At 32.5% G+C, this 20,954-nt stretch overlaps 1 protein-coding gene across 1 annotated transcript in view; it reads left to right on the forward strand.

The window, feature by feature from the left end:
- LOC145329461 (uncharacterized) overlaps positions 1 to 6,270 on the forward strand; it is a 39,640-nt gene extending 33,370 nt beyond the window's left edge. The window contains exons 13-15 of the mRNA XM_080173618.1: positions 3,797 to 4,012; positions 4,624 to 4,768; positions 5,080 to 6,270. Of these exons, the coding sequence (XP_080029744.1) occupies positions 3,797 to 4,012; positions 4,624 to 4,768; positions 5,080 to 5,324 (606 nt within the window). The 3' untranslated portion in view covers positions 5,325 to 6,270. The remainder of the gene's footprint in view (positions 1 to 3,796; positions 4,013 to 4,623; positions 4,769 to 5,079) is intronic.
- The last annotated feature ends 14,684 nt before the right edge of the window (positions 6,271 to 20,954 follow it).

Raw genomic sequence — 20,954 nt, forward strand, 5'->3', positions numbered from 1 at the left:
GATACTGTTAGATACATAAGTAAGACACTAGAAAAGACTAGAGCTCTTTATCTGAAATGGCTTGGCCGTGGTACTCCAGCAAAGTGAAACGGGGCAGATTTTGAAATGTAAAGAACGTCAAAAACCGTGAAAATTTCTCGGTTCTTGACTCTAGGGACCCATATTGAACTTTAAAACTCATTTTAGACTATGGGTTGCGCTTACAACCCTAGCTGAAACTTCATGCCATTTCCAAAAAGGTAAAGAACGTCGTTCTAGCACAACTGTGGTCCAAATAAGAGCATTTGTGTATAAGGGTAGCTTGAAAGTTAAGCGAATTTGGATCCTGCGGTTACTCACGTTCCTAAGGACATGAAGCCTCCCAGCAGCCCGATCTTAATTCAATGGACCTTTGGGCCTGGGGCTACTTTGAAGCATGCACCAATAGACGTGCCCATACCACAAAGACCTCCCTCATTGCCACTATCAAGGAGAACAACGCCAGCTTAGACAGGTACATGTTGACCTGGACCTGCCAGCGGTTGAGGAGGTGGGTAGAGGCAGTGATTAAGGCTGGCGGCGATTTTATTGAATAATCTAATAGCCACATACCTATTTTGCTTGCCAGTTTTTAAAATTCAATAAAATCTTCAAAATTGACGATTTTATGTTCATTTGTTTAGAAGTTAGAATTTGTCCGGTCTTATTTGCCCCACCCTGTATATGCTCAAGAAAGGTTATTTATAATTATGAATTCTACCAGACTAAAATATAAAAGTGGAAATAGTTTATGAAGACGACACAAAATGATTTTAAAAATTACTTATTTTTATCTTTTTTTTTAATCTTTAACAATTTTAATGTTTTTATTATGTAAATATATAAAGTATTATTCAAACTTAAAGGATTTAATCTTTTTCTTTGTAATTTATATGTTAAAACAGTGTAAAAATGAAGTTCTTAATTACGAATTTTCAAATCATTAGATTTTAATACAATTTATTATAGAAATAAAGAATAATTTCAACAAAAAAAAATTGCTACAAAAAGGCTTACTGTTTTATTAAACTGACTTAATTGTATAATTGCATTTTTTTGTTTATTTACCTTGAAAAATGAGTGTTTAAGTGCTGCATTGGTTAAAATCAAACCTAAAAGTGCTCTTTATTCAGTGACAGAGTGAAAAAAATATATACCGTGTTTTATAGTTTTTGATCTCTTTTTTTATATATTTTTATCTGATATGTATATCAAAATTTAAAAGTATCTATTTCATTAGATATTCATACTTTGCTAAAACGTCTTGGTTACTTTTTGCACTATATTTGCTCTAAAAAGGATTCTTTATCTGACTTTTACATTTAAAATGAAAGATTTTATGCCAATTTTTGTGTTGACTGTAGAAAAAAATAATTATTTTGTTTATATGCAATTTTCTATAATAAAATGTGAGAAATGCCTTTTTTCACATGTAGGGCGAAAAAAGTAACACTGAAAATATTTTTTACGTCTTAAGCATGTCCTAAACTCAAAGATAATAAACTTTCATAAAAGATTTATTTCAGAATATGTCATTTAGGGCATAAAATTAATTTTGCAAATTAACATTGCAAATGTTTGCCAATAACTTTTAAAAATGATTTCTGCGGATTTTCTAATTTACATGGGTGTTTTCTACACATTTTCCCCTTTCTAAAAATACCTTCCTCATAAAGATTGGCTTCTGAAAAGTATGTACTTTCCGAAAATTATATGTGAGTATTCATCCTTGTTTATTATAAAATTTCAGGGAGGAACTTTTGACTGTTTTATCTAACCTACTCTTATTCGTTGGCTATTGGTACGTGTATGAAATTTTTATTGATTGCTTTCTTAAGTTTAGTGTCCAAACGTTTTAATCTACAGAAGGGGTAATTTTTTGATCATCATTGGGCATGAACATCAATTTATCGTCCATTGTCTTATCCCTTAAGATCCCTTTGATATTTTGAAGTAGACAATGCTTTGACACATAGTATTGTAATGCAAATAAGCTAGAATATTTTAACACTCAGTAGCTGCTTTTCTTTCTGTAAGAGCGAAGCTTTTCTATAAATTCCGAACGTTCTTCCGTAACTTCGTTAATTTAGTCATGTTAGAAAAGTCCCATCGATTTTATACTTGGTATGATGTTGATGATTCCTCGTGTAGTTTAAAACTAAAGATTTGTACAGCCCAATTAAGATTTATAAAAGTTAACAACGTGTTTAAGCAAACTAGTGAGAGATAATGTTCACAAAAGTTTGAACACCAGTATAATTTCCAGTCCAATGTCACTTCCTTCCTAAAAGTTAAGATTGGCATATTGGACTCTAAATTGACACATTACATATATTTCATATCAATGGATGTAGAATATATATGGATATTATGACAGGGAAAAAAATTGTAGTCAATTCGGGTTTCTAAAATGGACGTCTCTTATTGGTCAGTTCGTTAATCCATTAGGTGGGGATGGGGTAATGGGGGGAATCGTTACAAGTTTTACCTTTATTAGAGTACGTGATAATCTGGTTTAAGATCCAAGTCATAATAAATCCACTTTTATGGTCACAACGACTAGATGGACAGTTAGACAATGTCTAGTCTTGCCAGAGAGGGAGAGGTCATTGGATTATATATTAAATTGGTAATTAAAGTTTACTTTTATTGGTTTCAAACTAGTAGTGTACAAACTTTTCAACCAATAATGTTATTCTAGTGAAGAAGTAATTTTGTTAAATATTATTTGATACCAACTGGTCCATTGTCTTATCCCTTAAGATGCCTGAGCTTTGGTTATATTATCCAACAATGGAGATATGAAGATTTCCTTATTTGTAGTGAAGCTATTCAATTATTCACTTTGTCTGTACCTCAGTCCGCAACGCAACGGGAAAAAATTGATTTTCTCAGATGCTATTCAAGCTCGAAGGCTAAAATTATTGTTAAGCTTATAATTGACTTGGTCCGTCGGTATGTTAGTCATGATACAAAAGTAAAACTGTTGAAAGATGAGATAATTGTTTTTTATTTTATTCTTGATTTATGATAACTGAAAATCTGCTTTTAAACCACTGTGCCCTTATGTATCCATCCATAACCTTTTGTGCTTCGTTACTTATGAATGCTGTTTTGCTTAATAGCTTCGCTCTAGCTAGATTATGTCATTATGTAACGTTAAAAAGGATGGTTGAAAATACATTTTTTCATAAGCTTTTCTACTCATGGAAACGTATTCATCCATGTTTTGACTAAACTTTTTTAGCAGCCGGTTTGGTAGCCGCAGAATTTTTAATAATACATGCATATGTAGATTTGAAAAATTGCTATTAGGTCAATATTAACTGCTGCAGCCGCCTTACGAATCCGCTGACAGTGCGTCCTTTTAATTCCGCCATAATAATTGGTGGCTGCCGAACCCTGTTATAAACTTTTGACATATTGAAGCTTATATAACAAAACTAATATCAAACTTAGGAAATCAAAACATTTAAATGCTTTAGTTAGTTTACACTGTCAAACCTTAGTCAACATGATAAATTAGTCGACTTCAATGTATTTATAAAGTGGTCATTGATGACTTATTTTTGACAGGTGTCATTTTATGCAGCTTTTTTATCCTTGATATGAAGCTGCCAGCATTATGATCAAATTTACGGCTCATTAGAATGGGAAAAGCTTCTATTATCAAACATACTTTTTTACTTACGTAACATGATGAAAAAAATGTCCAAATATCTCTACCAATTAAAACATTTAGAACCTTTATTTATAAAACTTAAATTATCTGATTTAGATTGACCCAATTAAGCCCCAACAGCCCTACGGACAGAGGTACGTCATTCACGACGATCATTTCCACCCCGTACAAGAGATTCCACAATCAGCTGATCAATTCCAAGATGGCGGCCACGAATTGACAGCTGACAACGCCGATTTTTCAGCTGATGGTGGGGAAAATCAGTTGTTGGATGAGTCAGCTGTTGGCGCCGCAGATTATAATGAAATTCAGGTATAATAATTAAAAATAGTTGCACTTTGAGGATTTGAGTTTTTGGTGCTTTCCATCAAAATGCCATTAATTAAAAATAATGATGTAGGTAGTTTTCTCACCGTGCCTAACCCCTGCGGGGGCCATAACACTGCGATGCTGACCCTTACTTAATATAACATAATTTTACATGTCCTTAAACAAACACTCAACAACAACCCTTGCCTAATTCTTTATTAATTTCAAAGTAAAATAAATAAGGGTTAGGCTATGTTATATTGGGTACCGGCTAGCAAGGAAGTCCAAGGGGGGGGGGTCTAGGGGTGATTTTCCCTCCACCCCCCCCCCCCCAATAAAAAAAAGCTTGGACGTCCTTGCCTCTATGATATAAAAATAACCCCCCCCCCAAAAAAAAAAAAATCAAAAAGCTTGGACGCCCTTGCCGGCTAGGTCTGCAGGGTAAGGTCAAGGCATCTACATAGAGGCCCCAACAGTGGTTAGGCATATATGCAACAAAAAAAAACTTGCACCCTTATCTTATTTTTTTCCAAAAATTAGTAAGTTAGGGGTGGGGGTCAGTTATCAGTGCTCAACAGACACTTTATGTTAAAACACCTTATTAAATTATTTAGGAAGAAAGAGAGGTAGATTCTCTGCAGGCTCCCCGTCATCACAATGATATAGATCCTGTGCACCATATTCCCCTCCGCCACTATGAAGCAGCACAACAACAACATCATCCAGCTGCTTACCAAGTACACCCACAAGTACATCCAGGTTAGTAAAGTGCCAGGAAGGAAGGGGACATAGGACTGGAAACTACCAGCAGTTTTATGAACATGCTTACCCATTCGTTGGCTTAAAACTTTTGGTATTATTTTTCTCCTGATGGGACAACTTTTTAAAATCATTGGTTATGTATATCATTTTATCGTTCTTTATCTTATACCTTAAGACCCCTTAAGGTTCAATAAGGCTAAGGATTGATATTTAGCAATTTTAATCAATTTTGGAGAACTTAAAATTCACAGTACTGGTTTAGGGGAGTCATAAAATACTGGATATTTAAAATAATTTCAAATTTTTAGCTTTGCAACAACAATTTGGAGTGCATCTGCCCAACAACCAATATGGTGGCCAACAACAGCAGCGTGCTGCCGCAGCTCTGGGCGGCAGTGTATACCAACCTTACCAACAACAGCAAGCAGCACAGCCACACAAGTATGGCGGCTACAGGCCACAGAATCAACTGCTGCAGTGGCCACAACATCAACAACAGCAGTTAGTGCAGGCGGCACAAAATGTACGGTCGAATGTACGACGAGATTTTTAACACAAAATTCCAAAAAGATGCTCAAATACTCTAGTATGCAAAAAAGTAACACATACGGATACATAAGCGTGCAAAAGGGGGTGTAAGGATGTCAACTCCCCCCTTGAAATTCCCCTTTTTCATCCCTTGGCGAAACCCTGTGCACGTCACTGTTAAGATATGATATTAATTTTTACATTTTTAAAGGAAGAAAAAAAGAAGAAAAAACAATAATGCTTGCAGTATTTTTATAGATAAGATAAAATCATATCATATAGATATAGTAAAAAATGCTAATTAAAATGTGATAGAATTAGATTTATAGTTTTGTAATGCGTAGTTTGTAAGCAAGTTTTTATGTAAATAAAATATGCCATAATTATGTATAATAAATGTATGCTTTAAAAAAAAAACAGCCTTTTGTAAAATTTAAAATTGTAATGTAAATAATTTTTTTAAAGAAACCTATAAAGCTCAAATTTCTAAAAGGTATTTAATTTTTATATTATAGGCTTCCATTTTTAATATTTTACTAGGGTGGGATAATACAATGACGTTAAAATTAAACTTTTTCTGATTCTTCTCCAAACTCTAAATTGGTGGGGGGGGGGGGGGGTGAAAAGCTTAAATCATGACTAATTTCTGGAGATCCTACTCAAATAATTTTAACTCACTTAAAGAAGTGTAATAGTTGAAAGACGGGGTCGGGAATTTATTATTTATCGTCTATTGTCCCTGTCCTGTTTTACTCTATCTTCCATTTTTTATTGTTATCATTTTTTCTATTGTTAGTTATGAACAACGATTTTTATTTTAAAATCATAAGATAAATTTTTATTGAATTGATTGTTTTTATTAATATAATAATTGTTATTTTGTTAAGTTTTTATAATTAATGTACCCTAATTATTTCTTGATAAAATGTAAAACTTATAGTTTAATAAGAATAAATTTTAGATTAGATAAATTTCCTTTTATTTTATTTTTAAAAGCATAGCGTTTCTATAATTAATAGAAGTTAGGTACGACTCCATTATAGTTACCAGAATGTACGTGCGTCCATTTAAAACATGTTGATTCTTAACTTTTTGACAAAAGTTTTATGGGATATAATTGTCCTATACATCTGATTTTTGGAATGCTGATTCCTAGGACAACAAAGCATAATATTACAAGCAAAGCATCTCTAGTCAGGTCGTATGTATAAATATTTCCATAAAAAGTAGAGCTTCAAGTTTTAACTCATTTAGTCTGGTGGTTGGTAACGCAATAGTTTTATTATTGGTATGCATGTCTAACGGCTGCGCAATCTAGAGACCCCTATAGACAACTTCTAAATAAAAGATAGATCTTTTGGTACAGACAAGCACAAGGATTTTCTCCCTAGTTCATATTGTAATTGAAACAATTATGTCAACATCCATAAAAAAAACTACCGATAACACTTGTAGTATTGACTTTCTGGTAGCGATTATAGAGTACCTAACTACTACAGGAATTATCATGCAAAGTTTGAAAGTTTAAATCAACGAAAATAGCTTACCGTTATGGATAGGCCAACACTAATTATAGAAAAGCTTTGTATTCAAAAAGAAAGGATTTGTTAGAAATATTTTAGATTTGCTAGGCTTACTTCTACTTTTTCTTATACACAATTTTAATCTAATTTTACTTATTTTTCTTATTTTTTCCTACAGAAAATGCAAAACAGTTTTTTTTTAAAAGAGAGATATATTTAAATTTGAAATCAAATTACTTTTTTTAACGCGAAGTTTTTTTTAAGGGTATGTACGCACGCTACGGTTTTGTCTATTTTAATCTTTAGATGATTATTCCTGTAACAAATAAATATGATTTAGAATGCGAAGCATTTTTATATAGAAAGTACGTATGCTGATTTAATTACTTTATGTTTGTTGGATGTAATTACCCTATTTATCTGATTTGGAATTAACCAAACAAATTTAAATAAAAGTACCTAAAAGTTTTTGAGCTAACGAAAAAGATAACGTGCAGGAGCATATAAAACTTTGGGTACCAGTGTAATTTACAGTGCAATATCCCCTACCATCCTGCATTTCTTAGTTAAATACATTTGTGAAATAAATTTGTATGGCATGCATAAGATAAATCTAAATAAAGGAAACATTAAAACAATGTTAGTCACAATTAACGAGTAAAAAACGCATTCAGAATGTGCATTGTGTTCAGTTTTATTTCCTCTATTTGTTTCTTTTGTTTTAGATTAAGTTTTATCATACAAAGATGACAACATCCATTAAAGCGAAGCTCAAAAATCAAAGTAGAACAAACAAACAAAGTAGAACACTTATAGATTGATAAAACTTAGTAAGCATAATATTAATTTAAAGGTACAAACAAAATTGTACAACATAAATCATCATCTAAAGTATAAAATCGATAAGACAATATTCACATGACTAAATTGGCGACAAGAGCTACAGACTGACAAGAGCTACAGACTGACAAGAGCTACAGACTGACAAGAGCTACAGACTGACAAGAGCTACAAACTGACAAGAGCTACAGACTGACAAGAGCTACAGACTGACAAGAGCTACAGACTGACAAGAGCTACAGACTGACAAGAGCTACACACTGACAAGAGCTACAGACTGACAAGAGCTACAGACTGACAAGAGCTACAGACTGACAAGAGCTACACACTGACAAGAGCTACAGACTGACAAGAGCTACAGACTGACAAGAGCTACAGACTGACAAGAGCTACACACTGACAAGAGCTACACACTGACAAGAGCTACAGACTGACAAGAGCTACAGACTGACAAGAGCTACAGACTGACAAGAGCTACAGACTGACAAGAGCTACATACTGACAAGAGCTACACACTGACAAGAGCTACAGACTATCAAGAGCTACAGACTGACAAGAGCTACACACTGACAAGAGCTACACACTGACAAGAGCTACACACTGACAAGAGCTACACACTGACAAGAGCTACACACTGACAAGAGCTACACACTGACAAGAGCTACAGACTGACAAGAGCTACAGACTGACAAGAGCTACAGACTGACAAGAGCTACAGACTATCAAGAGCTACAGACTGACAAGAGCTACAGACTGACAAGAGCTACAGACTGACAAGAGCTACAGACTGACAAGAGCTACAGACTGACAAGAGCTACAGACTGACAAGATCTACATACTGACAAGAGCTACACACTGACAAGAGCTACAGACTATCAAGAGCTACAGACTGACAAGAGCTACAGACTGACAAGAGCTACACACTGACAAGAGCTACACACTGACAAGAGCTACACACTGACAAGAGCTACACACTGACAAGAGCTACAGACTATCAAGAGCTACAGACTGACAAGAGCTGCAGACTGACAAGAGCTACAGACTGACAAGAGCTACAGACTGACGTACAGAAAGTAATTATAAAAAATTGAACACGAGGACATCATGGAAAATTTTTGTAAAATAAGAATAACATTTTGATTTTGTGTGTTTTTGTTGGAGTAAAACAAACATCACAGGAATAGAAAGATAGTATAATGAACAACTAAGTAATATAATATATATTTTTTGTCAAATTATACCTTCACACATGATACAAATGGGGTAAGGAAGAATATTTTTACCGTGATTAATCTCTCCCTCCCTGAAATATCCATCGTATTTTCTATTACAATATGCAAACAGTCAATAGCCCTCAGGGAAGTAAGGGGCTGTAAATTATCCTGGTACCCAAAGTTTAATAAATATCTATCTTAAAAACTTTGGGGACACCTATAAAATATTTTTATGAGTTTATTGTTGATTGTCCTATTCCTTTAAATCCCTGATATACCCAGGACCAACCAAAAACAAAACTCTATTTGAATTTTAATGTTGTGTCTGTCTAAACAAAGTTTGATTTATTTGGAATGTAAATATTTCCTTAACAAATATTGCCTTTACCATACATTGTAGGACGCGGCAGCTGGGCGTTGGTGATTTGTGGCAGCTGGCGCTCGGCTGCTGAGCCCTGTTATATTGACATACAACCAAAACACAGGGTTATTATGTGTAATAACATGAAACAATTTCAAGACCGTTGGCTGGAAGTCTTATTTATGCATTGTAATAAGTTGTGCCTGATTATGGCCCAAGGCATTCCACTACTTTTACTCTAAACGAAGAACACGCACGTTACATAGTATCAGTAGTGGGCACCCGACAGCAAGCCTTTTACGATTTACTTTAATGCCGCGGGTTAACCATACAGGTATCGTTGACTCAATTGCCTTTAAACAATGCTCGGCAGCAGCGTCAGTCGAGACACAGCCCAAATTGTGTTAAAAATAATCCATGTGACGTAATAAAAATAAGGGATTATCCAACTCTTTTTTATTGGTTTTCTTTCCCACTTCTCCTCTCATCTCCTCATTTTATTACGTCATTTGGATGATTTTTAACAAAATTTTAACACAATTTGGGCTTTATCTCAGTCGCGACTAAGCTTTGAATTTTTTTTTGAAAATAGGGATTTGGATGAAGATTAGACTTCCGAATGATTTTTAAAATTGTAAAAAAATAGGTAGGTGACCAACGCGCGGCTGGCGATCCATGCTTTTAAAGTAGTCATGTCTGATATATTAAAAACACATTAAGATTTAATTTACCTGACATTTACGTCGATACTATAGTTAATAATAATCATTACTTATAAAATCATATACATACCATTCATATAACGTTATTTGATAATAAATAAAAAATGAGGAAGTAAAAAAAAATTGTGCATAAAAAAACTAATCTATCTAATCATAACAAGAACAATATTTTATTTTCCTGTAGTAGCTAATCTAATATAACAGGCGGTTTCCCATAAAGTGTATAGTCGAACAAAGAAATCCCCTTACTATTGAAATAAATTGAAAATAAGGTGGGAATGGGTGGTTTTTCGTTTTTTTCTGCTTGTTACTCTAGGTTATGTAGGGTTAGGGAATCGTTAGGGTTAGAAACCATAGGTTTACGGCACCCTTAAGGCCTTATTGTCAGTAAAATAGCTTGAAACCACGTAATGCTATATTTGAAGCTTAGCTGAAAGTTGGAACCAATTCGTACCAACAATTTTCGAGATCAGACAAATAAACCATAATACTTCATATCATAAGACTAGCGGATACGCCCTTATATGCCTCTAGGTGTAGAAGTTAAAGTCACCCCCACGCTTCATTGCAATTTTGTTTTTTTTAACGTAAAAGTTTAGGAGTTCCTTTATCTAAAGGCAAATTCTTTTGATAGTTTTGTGCTACCCTCTTATAGAATAGCCATAAACCTTCTCAGGACCTATGAGAAATTAAATTGTAAAGGTGAACCATATCGGTAGAGCAGTTTGCGATGTCCTTCGGTATAGACATCCTGTTACTTTATTTAAGGATTACAATCAGATAAAGATGAACCAATTACCAAATGCACCCTGTCAAAACTGACGGCATTCCATCGATATGCAATTTCAGGGGTTTATGTTAACTATATTGTTTTTATGAAAAGTAGTTGTGGCTGAGATAAAACCGACAGTGACACTTTAACTCTATGTTTATGTTGGCATAATAACGTTACATTTTTTACAGGGAAGGGACAATTGTAGAGAAGTTCTGCAATACTAGGTGTGGAAAATATAAGACATTAATCTTAATTTTTAGGTAGCACGGACATTTTCTTATAATATACTTTTCTCTCATCCATCAAAATAAATACAAAAAAGACAATTTCGTCTTTTGATGAAAAAACTGAAGAAATATATTTTAGTATAGAGAAGCAGGTTATAGTACCTAATAAAAAATGACCTCATACAATATATTAATGACCAATGATAGGCCAGTATACATTGTAATACAATGGTAAAATGTATACTGGCCTACATTGTAATTGACCAAAACGGTAAAATGTATACTGGCCTATCATTGTAATTGACCAATGGTGAAATGTATATTAGCCTATCATTGGTCATTTGTATTTTATGACGTCATTTTCTTATTAGCAACTAGCTGCTTCGTTGAAGAAAAAAAATGATGAAACCGCTCATATGAATAGTAGCCGAGAAAATCCAATGACGTTTTTAACTGACAGGCATATAGATAAATTAAAACTTTACATGGAGGTGAAATAAAAAAAAAGAATTTAGTAATATTTTTTCTTTCCTTATTTACCTCAGTTCAAATTTTCCAAAAATATAGCAACTTTCATGCAAATGCGGATTACAAAACGATCGGCCCTATAATCGACCTGGCCGAATGCGGCTGCTGCTCTGCGAGTAATAAAAAATGAGTCAACCTGGATGGATGTGTTAAAGTTTAGAGCTGTCCACGGGTAAAAAGTACAATTTTAATTAAATATGTTTGTGGGTAAACTTGGTTTTGTTTGTATTTTACAGGAAGGAAGGGACAATGATGAATTCATTATGGTTCTTTTTATTATGTAGGTTCAAGAGCATTTCATAGGAGAGTACCTTTATTCTCCCAAGAGAAATTAGCCCTGAAAACCCGTCAAAGAAAATAGTTTTTGTTGTAAAAAAAATTGGAAACCCCCTTTCCTCAAGTGAAGCTAGGCTGCTAGTTTTTGATTTTAGATACATGATTAAATTATCTATTTTACTATACCTTAAATCCTTATTTTTTGAAAGTTATCATTTTTATACTGTCTGTCTTGAATGATTCAAATGCTTTAATTAAGTCAAAAACGAAACAAAAAATAAACTTTAAAGTTATCAGGGATAAGACAATGATCAATTGACAAACATCACCAATGATGATAAATACAATACCCCTTTTGTCGTTGGGTGAACATTAGATTAGAACCAACCTTTCAAAACGAAAATAAGATCCCCAAAGTTTTTGAGCAACCGAAAACAAAGCTTTGGATTCTGGTGTCATTTACAGTCCATTTCCCCTCTCTCCTTAACAAATTTCTTATATTTTGCATTATAATCATACAAATAATTTTTTTTAAATAGAAAATAAGCGTAATTTATATGGTAATCAAGAAATCTTGACCTGAAAATCCAAGGATTTTCCGAATATGTTGTAAATAAGATTATTCATGGAAATTTAAAATTTACATATGATAGATTGGATTTTCAAAATTTACTTATTTACTTCTCTATAAACAAGAATAATAATATTAATATGTAAAAACCATAGAAATATAAAATATTTATCAAAATAAAAAGCAAAGACGAAGTAAATATATAATTGTGATTGAGAACACAGTAAAAGTGTCTGACTGATTATGACGTAACAAAAAAAATTAGCCAATGAGAGGCCACTATAAATTTTACCATTGGTCAATAATGGCCTCTCATTGGCTAATTTTTTTTGTTACGTCATAATCAGTCAGACACTTTTACTGTGTTCGTGATTGATCTTATAAAGAAAGTGTCTGTCAAGCGCTAAATTCTCCCACTCCTCCATAATTTATTTTTAAAGTAAAGCAAAAGGTTGGTATTTTATCTATGCCTTCCGACTAACTGGTCTTACCCTAACCAGTAACCATTTTAACCTAACCTAATTTTAGCTGGATTGAAACAGTTTCTTAGCCAATAATCTTACAATTATTTTCCACATTCCTCTCCGCAATAATAGGCGATAAATATTTTACTTGAATTATTTGCTGAACAACTACTAAACATTACATTCTTGTTTAGCAAAATGAAATAGAGGGAAAAAGTAGAACTAGGGACAAAAATCAATCTTACATGTCAAAAGTAAAGTATATTATACAGGGATCTTAAGGGATAAGACAATGGAGGATAATTTGATTTACGTTCCCAATGATGATAAACAAGATTAGCTCTTCAGTAGATTAAAATTATTGTATGAAATGACTTTAAAAAGATAACGTGATTACTAAACCTTGGGTACTACTACTAGTAGGATTCTTGGGTACTAGTATGATTCCAATGTCCCCTCCCTTCCTGATATTATATATATTTTAGGATAAAAAGTACTCACTTGTGTTGTTCCCAATTTTAGTTTTGTACAAAAAATTTTTTTTTGTTATTATCCTTCTTACATAAAAGTAGCAGGATATCTATCTATCTCTCTAAACTGATATGGTTCTTCTTTACAATTTAGGTAGTGGGAAGGTACAAAACTATTTGAGGGGAGGGAACCAATACCCTTCAAAGAGAAATCGCCCCAAAGAAAATTTCTTACTTTTTATTTTTAAAACTAATATTGAAAATGGGGGGGGGGCGGGTCAAATACTCTCCCCTTCCTTACAGTGTCCCTATCGGAGCTCAACAAGGTAGTTTGTGTGAAAGCGCCACATTTTCTTTGTTGATAATATTTCATTCAAATTGTGCGTGAAGTAAAAACTGTCTTTTTCAGAAAAGAACGAAACGTTCCAACAAAAAAAAACAAAAAATAATTACGCCCAAAAATAGCAAAGAAAGATTATGAGCAAATAAAAAAATGAATGCAAGAATATTATTGTGTTTATTTTAAACAATCATTTTATTAATTCTATAGCTTTAATAACCAATATTTTTTTTTTAAAATTCGGTATTTAAAATTTTGCACTTTTATAGAAATGTTCTAAAAGATTGAGGAATTTGAAGAAAAAAATGACAAGTCACCCTAAACGTTAAATTTATCTATGGAAAGCCATTCATATATTTACAATATTTTATGCTAGTCGCCTTAGGAACCACCATTCCAAAATTCAAGATGTTATGTAAAAATTTTAGTTATCCTTATAATAAAGTAACAGGATATACGTTTATTTGTTTGTTTGTACCGAGGATCTCGCTAACTGCTGAACCGATTGGGTTCTCCTTTGCAGGGTAGCTTCTCATAGGTCCCAGGAAGGTTTATAACTATTTTAGGGAAGGGTATCACCACCCTCCATGGAGAAATCACAAAAAAATCGAACATTTAAAGTGCCACTAGAGGCCTCTAGGGGCTTAGCCGCTAGTTATTAATAAAGATGCTAAGCCTTATTTCACAAGAATCATCCTGCACATTTGAATCTTTAGGATAATATTATAAAATATATCTCTCAGAGAGCTATCAATTACTGATGAACTGACCCTAAATGTAGAAGAGCTTCGCTTTTAAAGAGAAAGGAATGAATCACCCTCTGTATATAACCTTACCAGGGAGGGAGTGGACATTGGACTTGAAATTATACAGGTAACCAAAGTTAAAACTCTTGCTAGTTTGTTTTAAAACTTTGGGAAATCTATTTGATCTTAATTTGGTAGTACAAATTTTTTGTTTCCATACTTTTTAACCAATAATTTAATTCACATAAAGGGTAAGTTATTTGTTGTAATTGTGGGTTTACATCAATGTATCGCCCATTGTCTTATCCCGTAATCACTGAGCCTAACCGTAAAATATGCGAAACTAACCTATTTATAATTAATCATGGACACAGTGATATATCAATGTTAATATATTTTACCTTCCAAAATTTGTTCTTGATGCTGTCTTTATCTGTAATGTTAAAAAAGTTTTTCTTGGAAGGAGGAGGGGAGGGGGGGGTCCAAGGAGCGATAGTTCTTGGAAGGTTGGGGTACCATTCCCCAAATTTTTAAAAGCGAAGCTTTTCTATAATTAGAGTCGGTCCGTCCGTCCGTCCGAGATAGTTAGCTTTTATTCGTTAATTTAGGCATGTTAGAATTGTCCTTTCGATTTCAAACTTTGCATGGTGATTTCTGTAGTAGTTAGGTACGATTTAGAAAGCATAGCAACTCTATAATCGTTACCAGAATGTCCGTACGTCCATTTTAAAAATGTTGATTTTTTAACTTTTTTAATAACAATTTTTTATGTGATAAAAACATCCGATTGATCTGATTTTTTGATTACTGATTCCTATTACAATAAGGTACAATACTATGAGCGAAGCATCTCTATAATCAAGTATTAAAAATGTCAGTATGTCCTTAAACAGAATTCTGTATTTAAGAAGTTTTGCAACAAATTTACGTATAATTTTGTCAAACCTTATATTTTCATATTTTGTATATTCAGTTCTGACACTCAACAAAATTTAATGTTCGTCTGTCATATCGTTTCAGAGCTTCGCTTTTATGGATGTTGTCATCCTTGTTTTTATTAGCTTTAATGTAAATAAGAATCATATCGTTCCAGCGCGGCGGTTAGCAAGATTTTAGGCTACAAAGACAGACATCCTGTTACTTTTATATAAGAATTGGTTGGAACTTTTACTTAATTTTACTTTTTACGCGAAGCAAAAAATGCAAGAAAATATTTGAATCTTTATTTTCCTATTACTTAATCCTGAAAGTTTTGTTTCAGCACAAAAATATCGAACATGTCCTTTTTTTTGACAAGTGTCTTGTCAAAAAAAAGTAATTTTTCAAATCAAAGCGAATTTGAACAGAAATTGTTCATCTTTGAAGTACGTAAACTTTGTTTTAAAAGTTAGAATATTTCTAAATATTTATATTTTCAATTTTGCCTTTTTTAAAGGATGATAAAAAGAAAATTTCCTAACTTGTCTCCTATTTATGTTAAAAAACTGCGTATAATGCTCTGATTGAAATACAGACATTCCTATAGCTACAAAAATGCATTTACCTCAAATAAATGTTCTATAACCATTTTTGTGGTTTGTTAAGCACTGAAAGGATAATATTCTAGCAAATGTTTAAATAAATTGCAGTTTTTCTGGCACTTTCGCACAAAGTAACCCTGTAAACAATGTTAAACCCCCCCTACACATTTCTAATTATAGTGAAAACAAGGGGGTGGGGGGTAATTATCATTTTACTTGTTTATTACTGGTTAGGTTATATTGGGAACTGGGTAGCCACGCAGGACTGGAGCACTGTAATTAAAGGCCCTGCAAGGTTAGGCATCTGCATGGGTTAGGCATAAAAAAAAAACTATTTAAAAAGAAGGGGAGGGGGGAGCAGGGTATATTTGTGCTCAACCAGTACTTAAAATGTATTTAAATTCGAAGATTCGATTTTTATAGATTTTTTTTAAAGAATCACCTCTTATACTTGAAACATCATCGATAACCATGACATCTTTTACCTTTATTAAAATTTAGAGAAATATAAGTGCATTGCTAATATACATAAATTGTTATTCTAAGAGTAGCTATGAGTATTTAAACAAACAGGACGAAATCTGATATTTTCTTACGGATCAAGATTAAAAGGGCAAATATCTAGAAACTGAGACCTAGCCAGATTACAGAAGAATTTAATCAATGATTGGATGTTGAAAAATTATCTCCTGAAAAGGTGACAAATTAAAAACGATTGGCCGAAGTATCCTAATTGAAGTCACATTTTCTTCTAATATGATGTCAATCAGAATAGTTTGACCAAACGTTTCAGCATTTGTCCGCTTTTTAAGGATATTTATTTTATGACACATAGCAAATAATAATTATAACAGTATTATAATACAGGTATTAAACATTCATATACATTATACAAACAATAAAATTGAATATGAATAAAAATTAAGGAAGGATCAAGGCACAAGCTTTTTCATAAGAAATCTTTTGTCATCTTTTATTAGTTAATTACAATTTCGAAAATTAGCATAAAACCTGTAGAAATCAATGTGAAGTACCATGTGCTTATTTTAAACTGTACATTCATTTATACTAAAGTAACAAGGATTTTCAACAAAATCGGAATGATTTTAAGAACTGTAAGTGGGGATAACAGTCTCCTCCCCACACCACTCACTTTCAAAATTCCCCATTTGTCCCTCCCCTCACCCAACATTATTTAATTTTAAATTTTTAAAGGAAATTAAAATTTTTAAAGTATAAATTTAAATCTGATTAATATCCTCTGGATTAGAACTGGTTCTCAGCCATTTTGAATAATCATGTATATCATCGTTACACTGACAATTTTCTACGATACATAAATGACTATTCTAGTGCCTGTGTGGGCTATAATACAACAGGTCCCTATCCCGACGGCCTAATATCTCTCTCGAGCTTTTCTAAACATTACCCAACCTAATCTAATCTTGATAAAAATACGTTTTTCAATTTAATCTGCTTACTTTTTAACCGTACTGAAAAATACCTCGTACCATGCATAAAGTTTAAATTTCACTAAAAATAAAGCAAAGGAATTTCCGTAATTGTTTTCGTGGATTAATTTTGTCTTATATTTCATGTGCGTAGTTTTCATTGCGAAGCTTTTCTATAATTAGAGTATATAGGTTAATACATCCATTCGTAGCGGATACCTCAAATCGTTAATTAAGACATGGTAGAATTGACCTATAGATTTCAAACTTTAGATTATGATTCCCGTAACAATTAAATTCAATTTAGAAAGCGTAGCAACTCTATATTTGTTAACAGAAAATATGTACGTCCATTTAAAATATTGATTTTAGTGCTTTGGTATGTAGATGTTGTTATCCTAGTTTTAAATGCATCTAAAGTCCAAATTGTTCTGCTACAACTTGCAAGTAGTACAAAAGTCGGATTTAGTGCAGTTCATGCTAAAATACTCCTGGTAACGATTATCTCTCAAAAATCTATGAATTTTAAAGAAAGATAGGTGCAAAACGGCTGAACGTACATATCATGCCCGTACACCATTATAAGAGGAATAGGAAGGCCTACAAATAAACTAATAACCAAGATCCATGATGCACAGGGAAAGCTTCACTAGCAAAAAAACGCGTAGTCAGTCTTTTTTGCGTATGTAGGTGCACTGCGAGATAACTGACTATTCCAGATTATTTGTAGGCCTTCTATCAGATTTTAAAATTTAACCAAGGCATATTTTTTTGTGGATCAGTCTTATATTCAATAAAATCAACCTGTTATGCATTACCTTGTAGATTTTTTTCTGTTAGCCTTGCGAATTTTATCAACGGTCAGAAGTGGGCTGCCAATTTTTTTTGTATTACTAAGATAGCTAAAATATTAAGGGAGTAAAAAGCGTTTTGTTTATTAAGGGTCGACTTCACCACTTCTCCCATTCTCTTAATTACCTCTTTAGACAAAGATACTAGTTAAAATATATCTTTAACATTTTAGGAGACATCCAATTGTAATTTTAGTAATATGTTCTGTCAAAATTTGCTATAAATCTGTTTTGTTTTGAATGCAGATTTTATCTTGACACAAGGGACAATACACGAACAGGATTAGGTAGCTCCATATAACTAATCAGAAAGATAGACATATGAACATCAACATATATACAGTGACAATTCATTTAATATTTGCCATATCTTGGAAGTTGAAGAAAGAAAATTACGTATAAATCCATCCCAAAATTACGTAATTGCTTAATAAAGACCTACTTATATATTTTATATAAAAGCTAAGCTTATAGAATTATACCATATCATCCTAGTAATCTATATTCCAATCAAGAGAAGGTATTATTTAAATCATATAAAAATGTGTGTTTAAAAGCTAAATATTCATGGAGATACTTACTGTTAATGCTTTGCCACGCTTTCTAAATTTTACCTGACTGTTACAGGAATCATTATGCTAAGTTTGAAATCAGTAGAAGAATTCTAACATGCACAAACTAACGATAAGAGCTATATGTTAAGGATCACCGACATAAATATAGAAAAGATATTTTAACGTTTTTGACACTTTGAATTCAACAAAGCATTTGATTATTCTTAGGCTAATCAGTATTTATCGTATGTTTATAATATTAATCATAATGGAATGTGCATTCCCATATAAACGACCCCTTAAATAGTGGATGTAAATATTCATTTATTTCCCGGGTATGATCATTTATATCCCGGGTATTATTTTTAGAAGATTTTTAATTTTTTTTGGAAAGATTTTAGAATTTTTATTAATTACTAAAAGAAAGAAAATAATCTCCTTTTTTCATATTTATAATATTTTTTGAAAAGAACACTTACTTTCAATATGTATAATTTAGCATAAAAATGAGTTTTTGTTTAACTGAGAATGATATTCCTGTCCAGTTTTTTGTTTAGGAATGAATATTTTTTACCCTCGTCATCATTTATTCCCTCGGGTAAAAAATATTCATTCCTAAACAAAAAACTGGACAGGAATACCCCATTTCAAATATTCTGGCAAGATGCGATCACATGGCAAAATTTAAAATTTGAGGGAAGGGGAGGGAGTGAAGAAGGGAATACAGTAAAAAAAAACGTGGGGATGGGATTTTTCCAGGGATTGTTCTTGGGAGGGTGGAGGTACCCATCCGCAAAATAGTTATAAACCTTCCCTTGAACTATTTGAACCCTCACTATAAAGGAGAACAATATCAGTAAGATCACAAACAACCGACACAAAATAAGACATCCTGTTACTTTTATATAAGGTTTGCTATGCCCCTTAATTCCCTGATATCTAGCAGAAGCTTAGATGTTTAAATCACTTGTTCTCGTTCGTGTATATTTCTATTTAAACAAGGATGAAAAAAGCGAAGCTCTGAAACGGTTGGACAAACGAACATTAACACTTGTAGAGTGTCAGAACTGAATAATCAGACCATAAATGTATAAATGTCGAATCAAAATTGTAAGTAAATTCGTTGAAAAACTGCTTAAAAGCAGCATAATGTTTAAGGACATACTTACGTTTTTATGACTTGATTATAGAAATGCTTCGCTCATAACATTGTACTTTGTTGTCTTAGGAATTAGTATTCAAAAAATCAGATCAATCAGATACTTTTATCTGATACAAATTTGTTGTGAAAAAGTTAAAAATCAACATGTTGAAAACGGACATTCTGGTAACGATAATAGAGTTGCTAGGCTTTCTAAATCGTACCTAACTACTACAGGAATCACCATGTAAAGTTTAAAATCGTTAGGACAATTCTAACATGCCTGAATGAACGAAAAAAGCTATCCGTTCCAGACAGACGGACGGACGAACCGACACTAATTATAGAAAAGCTTCGCTTTTAGAAAGAATTTTACAGGATTATTTGAGTGCAAAATTAATCAGGGAGGGAAAGGATAATGGTAGTTGGATTAATCTCGAATCTTTAACTTTCAAAAATATACGTGCAAAAAGTAGAAATAATAAAATTGCGGGAAATAATATTTTTGTAAATTATTTATCCTTTTAGCCCTAATAATGAATACTTGCAAAAATAATAAATCATATAAAACAAGGACAATTCAATGGATAAATTGCATAGCTTTTGGATCTTTATTTAATTTTTCAGTTTTTTGTTTAATTTTACTTGAAGCATCTTACACTGCCTTATAAAAATTACGTCATACAATAAATATCACCAATCATAGTCCAGTATATATTTTTACCATTGGTCAATTACAATATATACTGTCCTATCATTGGTAATTTGTATGTATAGAATGACGCCATTTTTTATTAGACACTATAAGCTGCTTCATTTTACTTAAAATTAAACTAATCTTGACTATCAAACAAAAAAATTGTTCTCAGATTAAATTATAAGAAAGATTTGATTGACGTTATTGAGCTTTTACAGTTTTACTTAAACTTTGATGGTTCTTTTAATAACTATTCTCATGTTTTTAATAAAAATCAACCCGTAAATCAGCTTAAATTTTAGCGTGCTTGCTTGCTGTCGGGGAATATCGAGATCGCGACATACCAAGACCTTAAAAAATTGTACCTACTGCTGCTATTTCTGG

Source organism: Acartia tonsa, chromosome 10 (genome assembly GCF_053477335.1).
Source record: "Acartia tonsa isolate MP-2025a chromosome 10, ASM5347733v1, whole genome shotgun sequence".
In the NCBI taxonomy this organism is placed as follows: domain Eukaryota; kingdom Metazoa; phylum Arthropoda; class Copepoda; order Calanoida; family Acartiidae; genus Acartia; species Acartia tonsa.